The sequence below is a fragment of the Triticum aestivum genome, chromosome 5B (genome assembly GCF_018294505.1).
Source record: "Triticum aestivum cultivar Chinese Spring chromosome 5B, IWGSC CS RefSeq v2.1, whole genome shotgun sequence".
NCBI lineage: Eukaryota > Viridiplantae > Streptophyta > Magnoliopsida > Poales > Poaceae > Triticum > Triticum aestivum.
In genome coordinates this window covers 380,703,746-380,728,901 of record NC_057807.1, presented here as the reverse complement: position 1 = coordinate 380,728,901, position 25,156 = coordinate 380,703,746, and the positions used below count along the sequence as shown (strand labels likewise).

The window sequence follows — 25,156 nt, the reverse complement described above, 5'->3', positions numbered from 1 at the left end:
TATTGCTTGGCCAAATTGGTCAGCTAATTCTGATCGATCTGGCTAGTAAGAGATATACTAGTAGTAGTTTTTCTTTCTTTCTTAACGAGGCCTAAACGATAATAAATAATAGTCTTGAATTACGCTTTCACTTCAATTTTATGTATAAAGCAACAATTAAAGTACACATCCGAACGATAAAAATTCATAAGAAAGGTCTCATATTATAAAAAAGACCAAACAACATAAATTAGAACCAAAAAGGCGCAAAAACGGCACGAAGATGCTGCCGGGCAGAAGCACAGGTCGGCTAGAACACATTACTGTTCTACGGATGCAACGTGTACATGCCCTATCCAGCTTGACATCATTAACTGAGGCCATCAATTTCAACTTGTGGCCTTGCAGTATTTTGCCTCTAATATTTTTAAGAAATAAGTACTCCCTCTGTAAACTAATATAAGAGTTTTTAGATTACTAAACTAGTGATCTAAACACTCTTATATTAGTTTACAGAGGGAGTATATGCTTGTATGTGTCAATTTCCTCTCAGATTATCAATTCACTTGCCAACGGTTTACAATATTCGACCAACTATTTGAAAGTGAAAGTAATGAGCATGTGGCATCAGGTAGACTCATTCATTTGCAGTTCTGCACACATATTTGAACAACAAACTTGGCCAAAATCTGAACCAAACTTTTGTATGTTTGCCACTATTTTGAAGAGAAGAAAGAAACGCCATCCATAATTTCTAAACAAACGATGTGATACGTATCACATCTCAATAGTATGTACCTATACATACTTTCTATCTACAATCATGCACACTTCCCCTACCATACTTCTAACTTTTAAGCCCCTCTTTCCCGGTGGTAACTCAACGTCCTCTGTTGTCGCCGCAATGCACCGGTGAACCCGGCAACCTGTCTGTTGTCTCCATGGATCACAATGTCACCGTGGATCGCTGATTCGGGGTACTTATGTCGGTGCCTATCCTGATGGTTCTGGTGATGGCTTTGGTGCTTCTCCTCAGTCTCCACCTTCATGTCCATCACCTTGTCATCCTCAACAACGATGGTGAGCACGAACGGTCCCGCTGGAAAAAAGTCATCCATGTCGAGTACAGGCTCCAATGCCTTGACGACCTCACGCATGGATGGTCGGGACTTGGGGTTTTGGCTCAAACACTTGTATGCCACCAACGCAGCCACTTCAGCACCCTTGCACGAGTACTGACACTCGAGGGCTGAGTCGATCACCTGGTGCAGTTTGTCCGACCGTTTGAGATAGGGTCTAGCCCAGTCCACTAGGTTTTGTTCCCTTGGTCGTCGTGCACGGTCCACGGATTGTCGTCCTGAGAGTAGCTCCAAGAGCACAACACCGAAGCTGTAGACGTCGCTTTTGGCGGTTAAGTGTCCCGTCATGATATACTCGGGTGCTGCATACCCGTGTGTCCCCATTACACGTGTTGTCACGTGTGTTGCGTCACCTTGAGGCCCATCCTTGGCCAGCCCAAAGTCTGACAATTTAGTGTTGTAGTCCTGAAATAACAGAAGTTCAAATTTGGTTAGGTGAAATCGCATGGCAGTTGACATTATCATAGAAAGATAAGATGAAATAAGAATATTACTGTTTATATGTCTCTACACTTTGCAGGGTATCTATTTGTGTAAGCTCGACAGTGATAGGTAGCTATGTTTCAATTAATTAGGTGGTGATGTGGGGGTAGGGCACACTGTATTTCTCAAGTTTATAATGCATCCAAGAACCTTCCGAGTTCCACTCACGTCGGTGTTGTCTGTGCCAGCTATATGACTAGAAACTTTCAAAATGAGGACTCAAAAAACATTTGGAAAATAAAAGTAAAATGTTTGGTGGCAGCCTGGAATTTGAAGGAACCAAGATTTAACTTTTTGTTGGTCCCTGTAATAATTCTAGTCATGGGAGGTTACGACGTGTTGTTCCCAGATGATGGTGACATTTCAGTTTAGTGCTGGAACTGAAAAAGCCTGAAGATTACAGGTGGCTTACCGAGTCGAGCAAGACGTTGGAGGCTTTGAAGTCACGGTAGATCACCGGCGGGTCGGCACCATGAAGGAAGGCGAGGCCCTTTGCCGCGCCGACGGCGATCTTCATCCTTGTCATCCATGGGAGAGAACCATTGATACCTGAAGACGGTAGGATGTTTCTGGTCAGCTACGTACTCCACATTTACCAAGAGTTGTATAACTTGTAAGCACCAACAAGTTTGTAGCAATAATACATTATCCATGGTAATCCAATTTAAGAATAAGAAGTTGACGTGTTCCTTTGCACGGCACATAACAGCTCTTCTGTCCCCTTCACTTAACAAAACGGAAACAGAGAACAGAGGCAGGGGACAAGAACAGCTCATCGCGCATGTAGTACGTGCAAACTTCTAATTAATTTAACAAATTTGTTTGACTTGTTGGTCTCACGAACTCACTTTTGAAGAGGTGCTTCTCCAAGCTCCCGGCGTTCATGAACTCGTAGACCAGCATTCGATGCTCGTCCTCGTAGCAGTAGCCGATCAATTTCACCAGGTTCTTGTGCCTCAGTTGCCCAAGGAAGAAAACCTCTGCCTGCAACAACATGCGAAATAATCGTCGTTAATTAGCAGCCGAATAAATCTCGCAAGCATTTCATCGATCGGGACTCTGCTTCGCACTCACCAGCCACTCTTGGTGTCCCTGCGTGCCGCACTCCAGGTCGAGGTACTTGACGGCGACGGCCTGCGCGGCCAGCCCGGGGCGGAGCTTGTCGTCGACGGCGCCCTTGTAGACCGGGCCGAACCCGCCGCAGCCGAGGTAGTTGGCGCGCGAGAAGCTCGCCGTCGCCGCTCGGAGCTCGGCGTATGTGAAGGCGTGCAGGTTCGAGCCGGACAGCGTCAGCGACAGCTCCTCCGGTGACAGCGTCCCCGACGAGCTCAGGTTCTTCAGCGGTGACCTCGGGCTGCCCTTATTCCCCCTCCGCGACTCGTAGTCGTCGTCGTCCGCGGCTGCCCCGCGGACGCAGCAAGAGAAAGGGTTCCAAGATTGCGCAGCCATAGGAAACAAGAACTAGGTGGAGCTCCGAGGTGGATGTACTAATGGTGAAGACAACCGGAACCGATCGAGCAACAGACCGAGAAATGTTCCGGGGTTGTGCGGATGCAAGAGAGCTCGCGGAGAAAGACTTGAGGAGAGGCTTGAGCGGCTGGGCCTTTATATAAGTGTGGGTGGTGTTGCAGCGGATGATACTGGCGCCAACTACCTTGGCTGCCAGACGGTTGATGGGCTTGTTGTCAAACCACGGCTGGTGTCTGATGTGGTTGCTGCCAACAGCCGAAGAGGAGAAGCACTCTAGTACTCCCTCAGTTCCTAAATATAAGTCTTTTTAGAGATTTCACTATGAACTACATTTGGAGCAAAATGAGTGAATCTACACTCTAAAGTATGTCGATATGCATCCATATGTAGTTTATAGTGGAATCTCTAAAAAGACTTATATTTAGGAACGGAGGGAGTACATTGCTAGCTCTCACATAGATTGCGCACTCTGTGGTGCAGCCGACCCAAACTGCTTTCATGCCGAACAGAAACATCCTACAAGAAATTGTGGTCCTTCATGAAACGCTCCATGAAATCCATACGAAAAAGCTAGACGGGGTTGTTTTCAAAGTGGATTTCAAAAAGGCGTACGATAAAGTCAAATGGTCATTTCTGCAACAGGCCTTGCGCATGAAAGGTTTCGACCCGGCTTGGAGGCACCAGGTTGAATCTTTCACGCAAAAAGGGAGTGTTTGAATCAAAGTGAATGACGACATAGGTCGCTATTTCCAGACACATAAAGGCGTGAGACAAGGAGATCCGATGTCACCTATTCTGTTCAACATTGTAGTCGACATGTTGATCATTCTAATAGGTAGGGGAAAGGACGCTGGTCAAGTAGGAAGCCTGGTACCTCATCTTGTTGATGGAGGGGTGTCTATCCTATAATACGCTGATGATATTGTCATCTTCATAGAGCATGATTTGGCAAAAGCGAGAAACATGAAGTTGGTGTTATGCTTATTCGAACAATTGACCGGATTAAGATTAACTTTCACAAAAGCGAATTGTTCTGCTTTGGAAGAGCCAAAGAGGAATATGAGGCGTACACGCAATTGTTCGGATGTGAACTTGGGGCTTTACCTTTCACGTATTTGGGTATACCAATTCACCATCGTAAGCTAACAAATAGAGAATGGAAATGTATTGAGGATCTATTCGAAAATAAACTGAGTTGCTGGAAGGGCAAGCTGATGTCGTATGGGGGGCGTCTAATTCTCATTAATTCGGTACTCACGAGCATGCCTATGTTTCTCTTGTCGTTTTTTGAGGTACCAGTTGGAGTTTGGAAAAGACTGGATTTCTATCGATTCCACTTTTTCTGGCAGAGTGATGACCTGAAAAGGAAGTATAGACTCACTAAATGGGATATTATTTGTCAACCGAAAGACCAAGGGGGTCTAGGTATCAAAAATCTTGAGGTTAAAAACAGATGTCTTCTCAGCAAGTGGTTGTATAAGCTATGTGTAGAGTCGGAGGCCACGTTGGCGCAGATTTTGCGTAATAAGTATCTTCATTCGAAAACTTTGTCACAGGTGACAGTGAGGCCGACAGACTCACCTTTTTGGAAAGGGCTGATGAGAGTTAAATCGGTCTTTTCAACAGAACAGAGTTTCTAGTCGGAAATGGTACTTCGATGAGATTCTGGGAGGATACATGGCTAGGGGAAACACCCCTCGCACTTCAATATCCCTCCCTTTATAGCATTGTGCAACGAAGAGATGCTTTCGTTGCAACCGTGCTTCAGCCCACTCCCCTAAATATCCAATTTAGGAGAACACTTGCCGGAGCCCGTTGGGAAGCATGGCTCCATTTGGTGAGAAGACTGATGGATGTGCAGCTTTCTCAACAGCCGGACATGTTGTGCTGGAAGCTAACCAGGAATGGAGAGTTCACGGTTAAATCTATGTATTTGGATGTCATCAACTCTAGCTCTATTCCTAGTTCGAAACATGTTTGGAATGTCAAAGTGCCTTTGAGAGTTAAAGTGTTTATGTGGTTTGTACACAAATAAGTCATTTTAACTAAGAACAATTTGACAAAGCGCAACTGGACTGGTTCTACGAGATGTAGTTTTTATGGTCGGGATGAGACCATCAAATACCTCTTTCTTGACTGTCCGATGGCGAAGGTTCTATGGCGGACTGTTCATATTGCGTTTAATATTACTCCTGCGAATACTATAAACACGTTATTTGGGATCTGGCTTGACGGGATAGATTCCCAAACAGCGAGACACATTCGTGTAGGAGTATGTGCTTTACTTTGGGTAGTCTGGAACTGCAGGAATGATTTGGTTTTTAACAGAACAACAAATACTCATTTTTGGCAGGTTATATTCCAAGCCACTGCATTGATCCGTATGTGGTCGCTACTCACTCAGAGGGAGGTCAGAGAGCGTTTGGTTACTGGATCTACCCGATAGGAGATGGTAGCTCGGGCTATATTCAACCGGTTTGGATGGCGGTCATGTAAGGATAGGCAATTAGTTTTCCTATCTATCTTTTGCCTGCCGGTTGTGGCTTTTCGTTTCCGCTCTTCAGGAGCCTTTTTTGTGGTTCGTTTTGTTTAAGACTTCATGACCTTTGTTGAACTTATTTGCTTTATAATAAAGGTGGCCGTATGCATCTTTCTGATGCAGAGGCCGGGGTTATACCCCTTTTCCAAAAAAAAACTTCTCCCCTTTCCCTTTTACTATTTGACATAGTTCTAGCTTTATGTTTGTGTGAACTTTTATATTCGATATTTTCGTTGAGCAATTAATGAAACAATAATACTACACCTACGAGAACCTTACATAAACTGCCACCACCGTTCTGGTTTATTGGTCCTCTTAATATTTTGTGCCAAATTTTAACCATAAATTTAACTAAGAAAATAATAATGCATGTCATCAAAAATTATATCGTCGAATTCCTATTTAAACATAGTTTCCAATGATAGTATTTTCGTTTACGGCCCCTTTCTCCCCCTATTTCCTATCCCACACCTCCACATCAGTGTGTAAGTAAAATCCTTACGTAACTTTTCGTGGGTCATTGCTCTGAACGAAAAGGGACAAGGAAAGGAGGAAAGGCGTAACTCAACAAAAAAGGAAAAGGGAACTTGACCGATTGTGAGCCTGGTAGAAAAGAAAGTATAATTTAGGTTTACCTTTGCTCATAGGCTAGGTATATCATGTGAATAGAAAAATCATAAGTGAGATGTCATGTATCAATTTCCTATAGAGAAAGATATGACATTTGATTCACAGGATACAATTTTTCTCGGTGAGTCTAGGCTAATCTAGGAGGATTTCACAATTTGTAATTCCACTGGCAAACAAACACTTTAATCTACGTCCCCGACCGATTAATGTGTTCATTTGCCATGCCGGTCGGCATTTGTAATTTCCGTGGACCGGCATGGCCTTGATTGCGGGAGGCGGCTTGGTCCCTCACATGGCTTCCTGGTTGTTTGATTGTGGCCATTTGTTGAAATGTTTGCGCGGTTCTGGCTGGTGCTCTCGTCCGTCATTCCAGATCAGGCAGCGAGGTGTCGCATGCATCTTTGGCCAGCCATCAGCCTGTAGCGGGGTGCCACTAGGGTTGGCTGCACTACTAGGGAAAATCTTATACGCAGAAATTTAGCAACAGCGCGGGTCAAAAAAGGGCGCTAGTGCTAGATAGCAGTAACGATTAAGAAAAAACCGCACTACAGATACAATCTTGGCAGTAGCGCGTGTAGCGGCAAAAGCGCTACTACTAATATTCCCGTTGGTAGAATGATAGGCTACGCATAGCAGTAGCGGGCTTGGAAGAAGCGCGCTACCGGTATGGCATAAGTAGTAGCGTGTTTCCTACGAAGAGCACTACTATTAATGGAAATAAAATAAGATGAAAAACAAATAGAAAAGTAAATGAAAATGAAAGAAATAGAAAAAGGAGAAAGGAAAAATAAAATGTAAAGAAAAATAAATGAAAAAGCGGAAAAACGGAGGAAGGCATAGCAGTAGCGTGTGTTTGTAAGAGGCGCTATAGCTAACGTAGCTGCAGTGCGTGTCCTAGACCCCAGCTATAGAAACAGAAAAGGAAATTAAAAAAGGAAGAAAATTACATAGCTATAGCAGCAGCGCGTTTTGTAAAAACCGCTATAGCTATCTTAGCTATAGCGTATTTTACCAAACGCGCTACCGCTAAGTTTGACTTAACCAAAAAACCGTTTCCCCTCGGCCACCACTTCTCCCCCAAATCCCTCGACCCACCCCGCCGTCGTCTCCCCGATTCGCCGTCGCCCCACTTCTCCGCCGTCTCTTGCCGACGTTGACGCCACCAGAGCCATGCGTCGTCGATGCCACCGGAGCCGCCCCCGATGCCACGGAGCCGTGCGACCTCATCAACGCCACCGGAGCCGCCGTCGACGCCACCGGATCCTTCCTCGCCACAACTACCTCCCTCACCGTCACCGGAGACGCCCCTGCCTCCCTCGCCACCACCGAAGACATCCTTTGTAAGCCCCCACCCCTCCTATCTCTCTCTCATGCATAGGTTAGCTAGTTTAATTAGGTTAATTATCTAGGTTAACTAGTTAGGGCTCTGACAGAGAAGTAGTTAGGTTAACTAGTTTAATTAGGTTAATTATCTAGGTTAGTGCAAAAATTTAGTTAGGGCTTTGACAGAGAACTAGTCAGGTTAACTAGTTTGATTAGGTTAATTATCTAAGTAAACTAGATTAACTAACTAGGTTAAATAGGTAGGTTAATTAGGTTCGTTGGATTAACAAGCTAGGTTAAGTATGTTGCCTAGGTTAGAGGAAAATTTTATTTAGAGCATTAGGTCAGAAGGGTTAGAGAAATGGAGTTCCTTTGCAATTTAATTGGGTTCTGTCCTAGGCAGAGAAGGGTTAGAGATAATAATGTGTGTTTGTGTGAGAGAGAGGAATAGCTAGATCAACATAATTTGGGTTTTGTCCTAGGCAGAGAAGTGTTTAGTGAGGTCATTTTGCAAAGGTTTTTAATTTTTGAAAGACCACTATTTTTGAAGGAAAAGAATTTAGGCAAATTTTATTTTAAAGATGATCCCTTCCTAGACTTTTATTGTTGATTATATCTTTTCATTGAAGTGGTCATGTTATATCTTTTCATTGAAGTGGTTCGATTGTGCCCAAGTGGCTTTGTTGTTTCCAGGGAATGATGCTGAGTGGCCTATGTTTTGCCGGAATGTTGATTCATTTCTGTTCCGGCAAATTTCAGATTCTCGATTTATCCACTTTTTAGCAATGGCCATGCCGAATTTTCCGTGAATTTCGACATGACTTGTGCTACAAACTAGGACATATCGAGTGCCCGGGAATTGCCGCACCAGGAAGGAGTCAACATTCCTGCAAAACAATAGGCCTTTTTATGTCATTATTCATTTTATTAGGTCTAGAATTAATTGACTAGATTTAATCATAGGAAACATGGCTAGCAACGATGAAGGACATGGTTCTGGTGATTGCGTCGACGTCTACCGGGCGGCAGACGAATTTTTTAGCCTTACCGACGATCAATCGATGTTGTTGCTGGGCCCACCGGTGGCGTCGGGGACTGAGACCAACACGCAGACCGGTGCTGAAACTGAGACCGGCGCTGAGACTCAGACTGGCATCGGGACCGGCGCTGAGACTGAGACCGGTGCTGCCTCGGGGAGCGAAGCCGGTGTAGAACCGAAAGCAAAGAGGCAACGGCTTCCTAACAAACTCAGGACTACTAGGCTGGTGGTCACGGAGGTGGACGACGGCATTTTTGAGCCAAAGGCGCCCGAGGAAGCGCGCTCGTGCTACGGCAATCAAATAGGCTGCATCGTACGGACAACCGCCACCATCAACGATGAGAAACTATAGAAGACAGAAAATATGAGGAGCTCCCTCCTAAAGAAGTTTCACCAGATATTCTTGTTCCCGGGCCGGAATGAAAAGGATTATGAAGATCCAGACGAGGACCCGGCAATGAAGAAGATAAACAAACACGCCATGACCAAGTTTAGCGACGCGTTGGCCGCCTGGAAAACTCGAGTGAAAGCAAGGATCATCGACAAGAAGGAACCCTACTCCAAGATTGTAAAGGATAATCCGACAATCACGGAAGACCATTTTCAAATATTCAAGGAGGCTTGCGAGGCCGAAGCTGCCAAAAACAAGTCTAAGTACATGAAGGGGCTTCAAGAGAGGAACATCGGGAGCCACCACCTCGGAAGTCGTGGTTATGGCGGAAAGAGGTCCAAATGGGCCAAGGAGGACGCGGAAGCCGCGAGTCTGGGCATCCCAGACCCCTTGGCGGATTTCACCGTCCTGCAAGAGCGTGACGTCCTGAGGGCCCGGCGCCGTTGGGACCCAGTGAAGAAAGGTTTACGAGACAACACCGGTCATTACGGAGTTCATGAGACTGCTGGTAATTTTAGTTTCTAATCAATTTGACTGCACATGTTAGTCATATTTGTAAACGATCCTTGTGCCTTTTGCAGAGAGAGTAGCACCGGATTGTGGCCGAAAGCGACTCACTGTCTGAGGCATTGGCGAGACCCAAGTGGGACACTCCATTCAATGGGGTGTTGAACATATTGAAACGACAACCGGTGGATACTCGACCGTCGTATGGATGCGTGCACGGTGTCGGAGACGGCGCCACGTGGAAGAAGTACTACCATGAGACCACGTAGGAGAGAAAGGAAAGACGGAGGTTAACTGAAGAAAACATCGACAAGAAGGTTGAGATTGTGGTTGAGAAGAAATCATCTCAGACAGTCGCAACAGCGGTAGCTGCCGCAAAACAGGTGGTTGCAGATTTGTCTACTTCCTTGGTGACGGGCGTTTTCACTTGGACAAGGCAAAATCCAGAAAAAAATGCAGAGGACTTTCCCCTTGCTGACTTCTTGGGAGCACCTGCTCCCGCACCGGCTCCCGCACCTGCTTCCGCATCGGCTCCCGCACCGGCTCCCGCATCGGACGTGCTCGACGGTGCTTCGTCTTTGGTTGAGCTCGACGCCCTCACGGTATCTGTCACACCGGCCCCCTTCAATATAAATGTATAATCTCCCGTTTTCGTTGCCTATCGGATGTCTCACGTCGCAGACTTTTCTTTGCAGGCCGACGAAACCCCGTGCACCATATTGTACACCATCGGCGACCAGAAGGTGGACGTGGGGAAGGCAACAATAATGGAGCCGAAGGAACCATTGTTCCACAGCCGGCCAATCCCCCCGAACGTCTTCAAGGTTTCCGTGGCCAGTGTCGAACCGGGCCACGAGAATTTGCCTCCTCCAATACTACTGGTGGATGGCGAGGAGACACCGTGGCGGCTTGGTGATTGTTGCAATGGGTGGGTCCTGTTGTGGCCAAAGAGTCTGCTTCGTCTGGACATGGTCGGGAGCACACCCACGAGCACGCAGCCTCAGCAAGGTATGAACATCAACACCCCACCTACCCAATTAGCGTCGGGTGTCGGGTTGAGTGATAGCGGACGGGGTAAGTAGGAGGCTCCATTAGTTGCTGATGACGTCACCATGGATGAGGATGAGGACGACGGTGGCGCTGAACAGTATGTCTATACTGGCGCCTCCTCAGGGTTTGAGCGTCATGAGTCGGTGCCTGAATTGTCGTCTCAACATATTATGGACGACCTTCCGGTAGTAAAGAAGTCTAGGAAGAGAGCGAGGAAAGGCAAAAAAGTTGATTCTATGATCCAGCCGCCTCAGCAGCCTCGGCTTCAGGACCGTATAGATATCCCCGACGCGGATAAATGGCATATCCCCGGTCAACCAATCCTACCTGCAACAGCGCTACAGGCCAGATTCGGCGATCTAAGGAGACTTCATGACGATGTGCTGCGGGTAGAGAAAGGCCTCATCGCCTCGACAGATCCAGGATACCTACTCTACGTGGTTAACGTTCCGCGGCAAATGTCGTACGTCGACAGCTTCCCCGCGGATAAGTTCTTCCTCCGATTCGATTACATATTCGACACGTTTCACGTGAAGAAGCTGGATTTTACGTTTGTCCGCCTTTATGCCTTGCACATGAACTACATCATCAGGGTTGACCAGATATCTCATATCTGTGTTGCTGACCCGTACTACATGCACGAGGGCTTCTTGGGAGTCTGCGCAGAGCATCGTGTATACGCGAGGGAATACATCGTCAATTTCATGCTCGCCAATAAGGACAAGGGGGCGATTCTCGTGCCTTATCATCCCGTGTAAGTCATCCGCGCTGCTATCCTTTCTTCGATTTCAATCATTCATTTACATGGTGGAGGCTAAGTAATTTGAGGTGTACTTATTTTGTGCAGCGGCGGGCGCGCCGTCCTCATCATCCTATACCCCCAATTCTCCCACGCTCTTTACTTGGACTCGTCGAAGAACATTCACAAAAAGGATTACACCCACATCATGGATGTTCTCGACAGTGCTATGTTTTACTATCAAGCAAGGGGTGGAGAGGTCAGGGACAAGAAGAGAAGGGGCGGCAGGGTCGCCTTCGGCCATAAGACCGACTCTGCTGCATCCAGCAACCGAACAATTCTCTTAATGATGGATTCTATGTCCTACACCACATGCTGGAGTACAGACGGGATCATCAGAACCTTCGCATGTCACCTAGATTCGGCGATGCCCATATTCTGCAATGGGCAAAGAACGTAGGAGATATCGAGGATCATCGACTTCGAGCTGAGTTCTATCACATCCAGCGCGAACTTGCCCAAATCATCATGAAGGAGGTCGTCCAAAAAACAGGGATGTTCTACGAAGAAGGACAAATGTCGCGGGAAGACGTCCGAACATGGATAGCCTCTCAGCGTCTCGACATGAAGCCTTTCACTAAGCTCGGGGACTATCTCCCTGACATCGATGGATGGCACGGCATGTTGGAGTGATTGTCGATATATGACAATGTGATTGTTTAGTCCATACTTTCTGTATGACAAAACTTTGAGTTATGCGTAGTGAAACTTTATTTGTGATGTAATTAAACCGTCCTCCTCCTCGACCAGCGAAGACCATTCTAGTTAGGGCATTTTGGGTATGATGAACTTTGTTATTTATGCTTATGATATGTTGTTTCTATTTTTGTCAAGTATGTCTCTTTCTGTTGCCCAACTATATATGTTGCATATCATCGACTCATGTGACGATGCAGGTGCATAGATCATCGATGGTGAAGAAGTGCTACGCCAGGAGTATATATACGACGAGTGGCCGGAGTGTCAGGCCCAGGTGTTACCGGTTTCCGGATTCCGAGCGACAGGGAGTAGTTAGTTTAGGTTCACGCTAATGTGAGAGAGGGATACGAACTCATGTACTCAAAGTGATAGCTCTTCTCGCGTATACCATTGTTTAGATGGATGACGGTGTATTTGCAAGTAATCGAGGACTTGTATCGCTATTTTCGAGATGATGACGAGAGACCACTTTGTGTTGGATGATGATTATGATGATGACATGATTTGATGAGACTAATTGTATGTATATGCTATGATTATATTTGTATGTGTATGATATGCTAAAGATTATTGTATAAAGCCTATTCAAATACAAAACAAATACAAAAACAAATATGCAGGAAAAAACTAATAAAAGTAGTAGTAGCGAGGGGGAAAATTTTAGCAGTAGCGCCGCATTACCAGTAGCGCTTCCCGGTAAACATCGCTGCAGATAATATCAGCAGCGCCCTTTTCTAAACAGCGCTACAACTATTCATGTATAGCAGTAGCGTGGGACAACATGCGCTACTGCTATACGTTAGTCGTAGCGCCTTATTAGTAGCGCCTGTCCCCGCGCTACTGAGAGGCTCAAAACCCGCGCTGCTGCTAGGCTTTTCCCTAGTAGTGCTGGTGTCGTGGCTTCGTAGATGATTACCAAGGTGGTGACTTGCTCCCCGTGTGCAGTACCTTTGTGGCTGGGTATCGAGTCATTGTTGTCTTGGTATCAATGACACAGGACTATGTTCCGTCTATGTTGGTGAGCTTCATGGTTCTGCAGATGGAAGCCATGGGGTAAGTCTTCTCTCTGATGTAGGGTCAGCGTGGCAGTGGTGGTGGTGGCTCCTCGTCCTGTGGCGGAGACAAGGGTGCCAGCAGGGGCCCTTCCCCCCTCCCCCCGACATCATTGAATGTTGGCTAATATGCATGTCATAAGGTGATTAATTCCTGCTAAAATGATGTAATTTCATGGGCTGGCCCTCCTCGACAAATCTAAACTACACTTGGCCCCCCTTATTCAACTCTCCTGGCTCCGTCACTATCCTCATCTGTTGCTAGGCTCATGTATCAGTTCCATGACTGAGTTCTATGGCGTGTCTGACGTGGGTGGACTATGTTTGTGCTCTCGGCTAGCACTCCCTTCGGGTACGTCGGACCCAGGTGGGCCTGGTTGGGTTTGCCCTTGGTGCTGTAATGACTTTCAACGACGGGGGCAACTCCCAAGTGTGGTCAGGGTGCTCCATGTGAGAGTGCTCTATGGTGTCTCTGCCTTGCAATGCCCTTCGACTTCTGTCGGTGGCGCACATGCTGACATGCATCCTAGCATCGTCTCGGCTGTGCGTAACCTTTCGACCTCACCTGCAACGCAGGTAGTGTCACAGGGTAGCGTGGTCTCTCTGATGCGGTCGATTACACCGGCGGTGCTTCCCATTGGGTTGTCTCTTCCACCGCATTGTCCTATTGGCTTTACCTTATGGTCGTTGTGCTTGGGTCGTGATGGGATTTCTCGTCAATCAATTGTCTTCGAGGGTTCTCGTAGTGACCCCTTGTTTTCTCCCGTCGTTGTGCGTGCATGTTTTTCTTTCATCTCTTTTACTCCATGAATTTTGATACATTTGAACCTATCTTGTAGGGGCTGCAAAGCCTCATGGTCAACTATTAATGAAAAAATATGCAGGTGAAGACTTTTTTAAATCTTGTTCTCATGTTTCGTGTTAGGGAGTATACATCGTCCCGTAGGAGCTAGTTTGCTGCCTTATCCTAGTCCACTCACTCTCATCTATCTATCTTGTTGTTTAATTAACTTGCAGACCTGATCTGGATTGCTTCTGGGATTCTTCCTTGCCTATCCAATAAACTAAAAATTGATGTTCATTTTGCTCCTCAAATACATTGCATGCAGCTGCATACCGGCCGGATTGCCGGCCCATGCCATATCTGAACCACCATGTACAAAATCTTGTTTCAGTTTTATAGCTCAAAGGATGTTAGAGAACATCCTGTCCATTGCTACAAATAATTCCTTTTTCTAATGGCAAATAATTCCTTTTCAAACATGAGGTGCCCTACCAGCTTGGCAAACGTGAAGAAATGTCTATGCAATGCAGTAGCTGTCTTTGTCTGTTGAATTCAGTTGTGCCACGAAATAAAATAATAAAATGAGACATTTTTCTATACATCTTACGCCTAGGCACAGCGTTACACGTTTGCAAATGTACATTGCTCGTGGGACGAAAGCATTATCTTAAGAAAAATGACTCGATTGATCTGACGTGCTAATAACTTCTTCCTGCCGCGGGGGTTCATCAGCTAGATCTTCTAGCCCGCGCAATTATTAATTAATCAGCTTATTTCACAAGCTCCTTCCGAGAAAATGGCAGGAAAACGAACAAAGGCCACAGGGCCCAGATAACGAAAGAGACGCTCCAGTGTGCAGTCAAAGCTCGATCATCTGCACCGTAACTAGGTAAAGATTATCGGTAACTTGAGGACGAGATTCCACGAGGGGTGAATTCTAGATCCTTCTGAGAATCCCGTTTGCTGCACCGGTGCTCCCGCATCTTTTGGTGGTGGCGTTACGGCAATGGGTTCGTCGTCTTGTCCGGACGGCGATGAAAGGCCTGCCGGTTTCAGCTTGCGGCCAAGGTAGAAGCTGCTACTCGCCGGCTCGGTGTCGCGCCGTGGCGGTCCTCGCGTCGCATTTCGTCAACAGTGCGACGCACCGGTCAAGCAAAGAACTCGTTAACGGATGGTTACCGGACGTGGTGACCGCGACCGCTCCGGACAGGTCGCCTCGCTCGTGTCCTCGTCTTTCAATCCAGGATCTAATCAGAGCGCCAAATAATGCGGAGCCGTGGCAGTGGACCCTTTGGAAAAGAGAAGATAATGTGGCCACGTTCCTTCGGCCGTGCGGTGCCCGGCGGCCACGTTCTCACGCGCCTCATCAGGGCGCAGGCAACCACCGAGCGCACGCACGACGGCGGCGCGCGACACGCGGCGTTCCGGCTCGGCGACAACCCCAAAGTCAACTCGATCGAATCCATCTCGGTGGTTGGTGGCCCAGGAATCCAGTCGGACGTGGCGAAGGCCTATCGGATTTCGTGGCCGGCGAGCGCGCCGGGTGTCGGATGACTGGAATTTTGCGGCGGTCCGGGGGAAAAGCTGCCGCGCCACCACCGCGAGCGGCCGACGGACATGCGCGTGGACGTGAACGCGTCGGTCGGGGTATCCTGTTGGCGTCCGAAGAACGTGTCTCACGTTGAGCCGGCGTCTTTTTTGGGTGGCCTCGTCCCTCGGCCCGTACTTTTTCCGCGTCGGCCGTGCGACGCCGCCGTCCTCCGGCAGGGTGTACGTGCTGATGATCCGGTGTTCTTGTGGTGTCCCGTCCTTGTCGGACACGAAGGAGGGAGTCGGCGTCGGGGACGTCGAGGTGCGGCACCCAGAACTTTCGGATTTTGTGTGAATCATGTGATCCAGCTGCTGCTAAGCCAGGTGGATGGAACAGTGCGTTGCACCTGGACCTGGACTTTGGAGAAAGTATATCTCTGTTGCATCTAGACTTTAGTCCCATTTCATTTTGGTATATGGAATACCATTATTCTAGTTTTTTTAAAGTAAGGAATACCATTATATTCTGCTGAAATGAACAAGAGATATGACGGTTAGATATAGTTGAATCAAATCAAGCGAACCTAGAAAAAAGAATCAAATCCATATACGTAGTATTTTTTTTGTCCGCAACTGAATGCATCATCATGTATCATGTATGCATCATTGTACGCTGATAAGCTGACTAAAAGCATTTTCCCTTCCCTGAGAGAGGAGTTGACAAAAACAGTTTCTCGATGACACATTAAGCCCGTAGAATCAATCAGACACATTACAATCTATATATCAAAACTAACTAGTCGTATTTTCTAAAGGAATCTAAAAAAGAAGGCCATATTCTTTTCTTTTCGAAAGGAAGAAGGCCATTTTCTAAAGACATGGATAACTGAAGGGACAGTATTCTTGCCGCCCGCCGTCCCCTGTTCTGAACTGGACTAGGCCGGCTTCCGATTCTCTGTTTCTTCAAACAATCTTATACACAGTGTCCAACTGCTAATTCAGACTTCGTTCATTGCGGCGGATAGATATTTCCTACCAGATCCGCTGACTAGCTTTGCATTGGCTCAGGCTTTCAGCTCAGGTCGTCGTCTGTACAGTACGTACTACAGTGCTCTTGCATCTCCTCTTTTCAGACCAGTCGCCCGTACCAGACGGATAGACAGACATCTCTGTGCTCGTACTGTACTGTACAGAGTAGGAGGACGAGCGGGAAAATATCTTCGGGGGTGAGCTTGCTTGTCTACGCTTCGATCGAAGACTGAAGACCAGCCGGCGATAGATGTAGATGGTCTCTGAATCTTTATCAGCTTCGCCGCATGCTCGTGATGCAAGCGTATACGTACTGCATGATGGTTAGTTCTGACTCCCGGAGATATTTACGTGCGTAGTCTGAGTGCATTAAGAAACGACGACAGCCCTAATCACCATGCATGGTGAGTTCAGCCTGCGGTACTACCAATAGTCCTACGTTAAACAGGAGCGTTCATGTGTTCTGAAGGTGGGCTGATTCTTGCATGTCGTTGCTTGTTCGTGTTCTGTTTGGGAGATTTTTGGACTGGAGTATAGGTTTCTGGTAGGAGATAGATACCAATTAGGCGTGTGAAATATGGAAGTCAGAAAACAGATTAAGTCCATTGCTTGGCCAAATTGATCAGTTGATCCTGATCCATCTGGTCAGTGAGAGATGCTGGTGCTACCTTCTCTTTCTTAACGAGGAGCAGAGGGTGATGGTTGCCGAGAGTCCGAGAGATAATTTGAAAAATGAAAATTCAGCGACGGACTACATGACTTATTAAGATAGTACAATGACGTCGCTCTAGCATGGATATGTAGCACGGAATGGTTTGGCATAACCTGAAGCGGCATTGCGTGCGTGAGGCGAGAACGATGAAACGCTCCACAGTCTGCACATATAAAAAAGAGAAACAGAAACAGAAATGATGAACATGGTTGGTAATTCAAAGCTCCAACTCATTTCACTTCTCCTTTTCGAGGAGAAACTCTAACTAGTTTTTTTCGCCCCTACTGATGAAGCCGCTCCGCTTGGCAAACTACAGAAACGCCAGAGGCCTTTGCCCTTTTTCTACTTCTAGCCAGCCGCAAGAGACCTCTCCGATATTTTTAAAAAAAAATTGAGACAAGGAGACCTATCTGAGGATCTCTTTGATTCGTAGGATTGCAAAAACACAAGAATAGGAAAAACGTAGGATTAAAATGGTGTGGACCCCTATAGGATTTGAGTTTGTTTGATTATGTCATGAAAAAATCAAAGAATTTCTTCCAAGACGTTGGAGTGGATTCCTGTGGAATATAGTACAAATAAATCCTTAGGAAAAAATCCTACTACCTCCGTACGGAAATATTTGTCATCAAAATGAATAAAAGGAGATGTATCTAGACGTATTTTAGTTCTAGATACGTCCTTTTTTTTATTTTGATGACAAGTATTTTCGGACGGAGGGAGTACAACATTCAATCCTACGAATCAAACGACCAACATAGGAAAATTCCTAAGGATTCTAATCCTTCAAAAATCCTATGAAGATCCTTTGAATCAAAGAGACCCTCTGATAATAGATCCTATTATTTGTCACTTTTTTTAGGGGTAGATCCTATTTGGCACATAGGTCGATGGATAGGCATACCCATATTAGTACGCCTAGTTATGATTGGGCCGTCCCAACTCATAAGACCCCCTTTCCGGGTTTCGAAAGGTTCTAAAACCTTCCCAGACCGATCTTCTTGTCTTTTGTGTATTCTTTCCCAGTTTTGTCATTTCCTTTTTGTTTTTCAAAATTATGAATATTTTTTCAATTTCGCATTTTTTTTGAATTTGTGAACGTTTTTTGATTCATCGAACATTATTCCCATCGGTAACATTTTCTTAAATTCACAAACTTTCTTGAATTCACGAACACTTTTTCAACTTGGCAAATATTCTTTGAATTCGTGAATATATTTTTAATCTCATGACCTTTTTTCAAATTTTCAAACAATTTCTCGAATCATGAACATTTTTTAATTCCCGGTGTTTTGAAGTTGGGAACATTGTTTTAGTTCATGATGATTTTTTAAATTTCGTTAACATTTTTTAGAACTCATAAATACTTTTTCAATACTACAATCATATTTTGTATTCTCAAACATTTTTTTAACGAAGTACATTTTTCAAGTTCATGGACAGTTTTTCTTTAATTTGAGAAACTTTTATTTGAAAACACAAAGATTTTTTGAAATTGGGATCATGAACTTTTTTGAAGTCGCAAACATTTTTCTCAAATTCATGAACTTTTTAAAAAAACTCACAAATATTTTTTGCTTTCATTTATACTTTTTTGTATTTGCAAAAAAATCCAAATTAAGAAAAAATGTTTGAGAAAAATAATAAAAATGGAATTTTGCGAACATTATATGAATTCATGAAAACGTTTTTAATTCATGAACTGTTTTTGAGTTTATTTAAACAATTTTCAAAAATTAAAACCTTTTTCAATTCTTAAACATTCTTTGAATTTTGTTAGAAAGGAAAAAAATGGAACAATAGGAACAAAAACAAAATGGTGAATGCAAGCTTCTGCACTAGGCATGCCCAGTTAGCTGCAGCGCGCTGGGTGAGGTGCGTGATTGCTTGATTTCCACCACAGAAGTCACCTAAGAGGAGCTCTCTGCTATTTATCACGCAAGCGATCACTACGCAAGCATCGCTGGTAGCACGCACTCATAGCCTCTCCGTGGGTGGTCTGGATATATACTTTGGGGTTGCTCTAGCATCATATGTAACACGGTGATCATAACGACAACTTACAGGTTTATCAGAAAATATAACAAGGGGCTCGGTAGCTCAAGAGTGGGATTTGCTCATTCGAGATGGAGAGATATTTTTAGGGCCCTCCCAGTGTGATGGCATCCATCATCGTCTATCTAGACACAGGTAACTAGGTCACAGGGAAGGCGGGACATGCCAACAAGAAAGAAGAATAAAACTAGTAACGTGGAGACTTGTATAATGATCATGAGAATGACTCAAGGGATACCGAAATATCTCACCTCAGATTTTATAACATATCATGTAGCAAAGGGGATAGCATATGATAACCAAAGGTTCACTCATATATCATTCATGTGGATATAGGGGTCAACATGGATGTCCACGGTTCCGTTGTTGATCATTGAACGAAAGGAAGTTTTGTTCATGTCTATATTTCATCGAACCTGCAAGGTCACACGCTTAAGGAAATTACAATCTTTTGAGTTCTATTGAAGTGAGAAATATGAGAAAATATTATCAAAATAGTTTCGGGAATGAAAGAAATGGTTTCGACATGAACCGGAAGCGTTTCGGGGTTACGGAAGTGTTTCTGAGAATACCAGTTAATATAACAAAATGGTATATATGTGGAAATTGTTTCTAGGGACTTAATATAAATAATAGATGGCTCTAATATTGATTCAGAGGCTCCTAGAATTTATTTGGAGTCAATGGGCTATGGAAAACATCAATGTAGTGGAGAGCTAATGGGCCTTGAAGGCCCATGTAGGGATTACAACAAAGTAAAATATATTTATGATGTTTTCAGTAAAAAAACAATAGATCCCCAGGGCCATAGGTTTACTAGAGGCATCTAACAAAGCAGATAAATGTGGTGTAGCAAATGAATTACAGTTGAACAGTGATTAAATTGCAGTTTTAATATTTATGACTATTATTATTCATGACATAATCTTGCATATGCATATGCGTCACGTAGTCCTAATAGGGCACAAGCAATATGCGTTACACAGTCCACCCATCGCACAGGGACGAAGCAAGCGACCAGATATGGGCCACCTATTTTAGCAGATAAGCGATATGTGTTTTGGGGATCTTTTGAAGGTTTTGTTCGTGGCTTTTATTTTTTGGGAACATTCTAGAAGGTTCCTACATCCGGTTTTATTTTTTGTGTTCGTTTTTACCTTCTTTTACTTTTTCTTACATTAAAAAGGTATAAAGTTTCTTTTAGAAAATCACAAATTTCAAAAATTGTTCAATATATTTATAATTTCATTTGGAATCTCACAATTTTTCAAACAATATCACAATTTCAGAAAGTTTACAATAACTGTTCATATTTTTCTGAAAGTAATATTGTCATATTTTTTCGAAAGTAAAACGGTTCATGTTATTCAAAAAATGTTTGCAATTTAATAATTGTTCGCAATTCAAAACTTTTCAAAACATTTAAAATGTTCCCAATTTTAAAATTTGGTCATTTTATGTGAAAATAGGTTAACTTTTTGCCTTAAATGATTGTTTGTATTCCAAAAATGGTATCTTTTTTTAGGAAAGACATTTCACAAATATTTTGAAATGTGCGCTACAATAACCTGTCATCTGCCTACGGTAAACTAAACGAGGCTATTAAAGCATGCTACAATACCAAGTCGCAAAACCACGTGACAATAACGAGTGAGTGTCCCATGCTAGAGTAAACCGGGCCATCAAATCGTCCGTCCTACAGTACCAGGTAACAAAACCTCGATATAGTCACTACCGTGGGAGCTATATCTCGCATTAAGGAGTTGGAGTTGGAAGGATCTCTCGCTGAGAATCTACAATCATAGGCCGGCCCATTAGTTCATACGGAAAAAGAGAAATACAGAAGAAAAAGTGTGATCGCTGAGAATTGATCCCAGGGTCTGCTGGATAGTAGACAACTAGATCGGGATCGCGCCTTGGCGCGAGGGGGGCGGTGTCAACGTTTTGGTCAAGTTTTGGTCAAGCAGATAATGCGAAGCCAGTAGTAATCCAGGCTAAGCATATGGGGCAAGCTTATCATGTTTAGTAATACAATAATTTCATTTACATGCCCATGATAAAACATAAGTATTTTAGCCTGTTCAAGAGCAACATGACATAAAGTTCATTGTTAAAGAGTAGCAAAAGCAGCCAGTGGCAGTGACATTACAGGTGCATAGCAAGTCACATGTCATAGGACACATAGTTTTACATGACAAACACAAATAGTTAATCCATTGAAACATGACTAACACAAAAGTTAATCCATCGAAATATATACTATTGGGCAAAAGAAAGCATCAATTACATCTTAGATAAGATAGTAACTTAGATAGCCAACTCGATGTACCAATATCTTTGACTCGGTCAGACCCCTACTTATATAGATTTGAAAGTTGTGGATCAGAAATAGAATTGGTGATAGCTACTACACGTGGGACATAGATATATTGCAAAATGATTTAGTCGACTGATGTATCCTTTCTTCTGCCTGGGCATGATGACAGTTTCCAAATAAATCTTTAGGTGCAGTGTATGCAAATTCCCTCCTAGTGTGTTTGCTATCAAATTGTTTAGACAACAAATAAATGTGTTATCCTTCTTGAGTAATCACCACCCAAAATCCATACACAAATTTTAGAATATACCTTGTCTCTCTGGAGGAGTGTGCTCGTTTGCCGCAATTTGCATTTCCTGGAAACATAGCCGTCAAGGGGCGATATACATGGGATTTATTAATGGGCTCATGAAGAACGTAGAGCACCTGTGGCACAGAGCAAGCATTTATATTGTTTTTTAGTCTTGGGGTTTAGTGTCTTTATTATAATCCTTTCAATTTGGCTGGTTAGAATGGATAACTTCTTTTAATCACTTGCATGGCTTTCAATAATCATTGCCCATGAGGAAGTTGTCAGTAGCTTTGTCTGACAGGCCCTTAGCTCAGATAGGTTTGCATCATCTACATATATCATTCACGTGTTCATTAAATCAATCAAAGTGGCCGAGCTAATGCATTACTTAGAGCTCCTATCAATCATGCACCGAAAATCTCACAATGAACGAAATAAAACAATCCAAGGAAGTGCCACACATCGACAATTTGTCGAGTGACTTGGATCCAGCAGTGGTGGAGAGAGAGAGAGAGAGAGAGAGAGAGAGCACCTGTCAAAGGCCTTAATCTTCCACATCTGGTGTCACGACCTGGTCCAAGACCGCATGGTCCTGCTTCCACCATCGCTCATGCTCCTCCTACTGAGTCAATCACAATTCTTATCACCTGAAATAAAGACCATGAACCACAACGTGAATCAAGACTTGAAAGGTAAACAAACATTCACATTTACTTAGATGATAGAAAAGGGTGAACCGACACCTTAGGATACTTAGAAATAGATTTCTCCGTGCACTGATTGATAGAGTCGTCGGTTGCTTTCAAATCACAAAGAACTACATCAAACAAAGATGAATTTAGTTAAAGGATGCCTATCCTACATACAATAAAATGCATTGCTGCAAAATAATGCCCTGAAAGCTTTAATGCATGCACATGTAGCCATTTGAGCTATTTCTTTTCAATTCAACAAACGCACTAACTTTGATGATAAACAAAGGGATTAGCTTTGTCGATCAATAAATATATGGGTAGAGGGGGGAGCAGCAAGCTCTATATGCAGTATGTTACTATTCAACATAAGATAAGTGATGCCAATGTAAGATAAAATCACGTGTAGCAGCCTTGACAAATTAACCAATTGGAGCTAGATATATGCACTAAAAAGGCCATATTACCTACACCACAATCAAAAGTACTATATACTTTTGTAGATCTGCATACAACTTACTGTCTTATCAACACTATCATACATAAAATCAACCAATGGAATAAGGATGGGAGCTAGCAGCAGGAGCAAGGGATTCAGCTGGTGAACGGAACAGGCAAGGGGGGTCCATCCATTAACAAAGATACATAAAATTAACCAATATCTACATAGACCAAGAGCGCGTGTGGTGCCCGTCCCAGTGCCGTGGCCCAACATGTAAGACTTCAACATAACAAAACATTTGGTATGTAAAAAGGAAATAAGAGTAGTTGTTCAGTTTCAGTAAGTTACCAAAAGCAGTTGAGGTATAGGCAGTGGGACGTGTGGCAGTCCAACACTGGGGCATAGTGAAAGATCGTGGATGTCGCCTAGAGGGGGGGTGAATAGGCGTTTTAAAATAATTATGGTAGAGGCTTGAACAAATGCAGAATAAACCTAACGGTTAATTTGTCAAGCACAAAACCTACAACAACTAGGCTCACCTATGTGCACCAACAACTTATGCTAAGCAAGATAAGCAACTATGTGATAGGAAGATATATGACAAAGAACAATATGGCTATCACAAAGTAAAGTGCATAAGTAAAGGGCTCGGGTAAGAGATAACCAAGGCACGCGGAGACGATGATGTATCCCAAAGTTCACACCCTTGCGGATGCTAATCTCCATTTGGAGCGGTGTGGAGGCACAATGCTCCCCAAGAAGCCACTAGGGCCACCGTAATCTCCTCACGCCCTCGCACAATGCAAGATGTCGTGATTCCACTAAGGGACCCTTGAGGGCGGTCACCGAACCCGTACAAATGGCAATCCTTGGGGGCGGTCACCGAACCCGTACACTTTGGAAACCCTTGGGGGCGGTCACCGGTACCCGTCAAATTGCTCAGGGCGATCTCCACAACCTAATTGGGGACCCCGACGCTTGCCCGAAGCTTTACACCACAATGATTGAGCTCCGAACACCACCAACCGTCTAGGGCGCCCAAGCACCCAAGAGGAACAAGCTCAAGGGCACCAAGCACCCAAGAGTAATAAGCTTCTCAACTTGTAATTTCCACGTATCGCGTGGAGAACTCAAACCGATGCACCAAATGCAATGGCAAGGGCACACGGAGTGCCCAAATCCTTCTCTCCCAAATCCCACCAAAGCAACTAATGCTAGGGAGGAAAATGAGAGGAAGAACGAAAGAAGAACACAAAGAACTCCGAGATCTAGATCCAAGGGGTTCCCTTCACTTAGAGGAGAAAGTGATTGGTGGAAACATGGATCTAGATCTCCTCTCTCTTTTCCCCCCAAAACTAGCAAGAATCCATGGAGGGATTGAGAGATAGCAAGCTCGGGGAAGGTCAACAATGGGGGAAGAACATGAGCTCGAAGGATTAGTCTCAATGGGGAAGAAGACCCCCTTTTATAGGTGGGGAGAAATCCAACCGTTATCCCCTCACTCAGCCCGCACGACGCGGTAGTACCGCACGGAGCTGCGGTACTACCGCGGCTGGCTGCGGTACTACCGCTGCAGGTTGCGGTACTACCACATGTGCAGTACTGGCCAGATGAAGACCTGTTGCACAGGGCAACGAGCGGTAGATCCGCCGGAGCGGTACTACCGCGCGCCCCTACGGTACTACTGTAAGGCAGGCAACACTAAGCGCAGAGAAAGCACGGAAGTAAAAAATTACTTCCGTACCTACTTCCACTGAGGGAGGACCTGTGCAAAACTCCGGCACGGTACTACCGCACAGAAGAGCGGTACTACCGCGTAGGGCGCGGATGTAAAAAAAATTACATCCGCCCCTACTTCCGCTCATGCTGCTAAGCCTGGCCAGAGCCCACGGTACTACCGCGCCTGCGGCGCGGTACTACCGCGTAGGGCGCGGATGTAGAAAATTACATCCGCCCCTACAACCGCTCGAGCAGCTGCGTCTGGCCTGAGGCCACGGTACTACCGCTCCCACAGAGCGGTACTACCATGAGCACCTGCAGTACTACCGCAGGGGACTGCGATACTACTGCAAGGGCCTGCGGTACTACCACTCCGGAGAGCAGTACTGTCGCATGCCCCAGATCAGCAACACTAGGAGTCCTTCATTTTGCAGAGAAGACAACAGAGGGAAACAATAAAACCAGAACTGCCATAACTTCTGCA

At 44.9% G+C, this 25,156-nt stretch overlaps 1 protein-coding gene and 1 pseudogene across 1 annotated transcript; both read right to left on the bottom strand.

The window, feature by feature from the left end:
- Nucleotides 1–669: 669 nt before the first annotated feature.
- Nucleotides 670–3,160, bottom strand: LOC123116173 (serine/threonine-protein kinase RIPK). Its single transcript, XM_044537173.1, has 4 exons — nt 2,676–3,160; nt 2,450–2,585; nt 2,014–2,150; nt 670–1,523 (listed from the first exon to the last, which is right to left on the bottom strand). Exons 1-4 carry the CDS (start codon nt 3,048–3,050, stop codon nt 834–836), a joined length of 1,338 nt encoding a protein of 445 aa, XP_044393108.1. The 5' UTR covers nt 3,051–3,160; the 3' UTR covers nt 670–833.
- Nucleotides 3,161–22,427: 19,267 nt separating this feature from the next.
- Nucleotides 22,428–25,156, bottom strand: part of LOC123114791 (elongation factor 1-alpha-like) — a 41,631-nt pseudogene continuing 38,902 nt past the window's right edge.

Excerpts from the sequence above, each read along its gene's own strand:
- LOC123116173 (XM_044537173.1), bottom strand. The coding sequence starts at position 3,050 with ATGGCTGCGCAATCTTGGAACCCTTTCTCTTGCTGCGTCCGCGGGGCA. Across the intron at positions 2,586-2,675 it reads AGGGACACCAAGAGTGGCTG|GCAGAGGTTTTCTTCCTTGG; the intron begins GTGAGTGCGAAG and ends ATGTTGTTGCAG. Across the intron at positions 1,524-2,013 it reads CCAACGTCTTGCTCGACTCG|GACTACAACACTAAATTGTC; the intron begins GTAAGCCACCTG and ends CTGTTATTTCAG.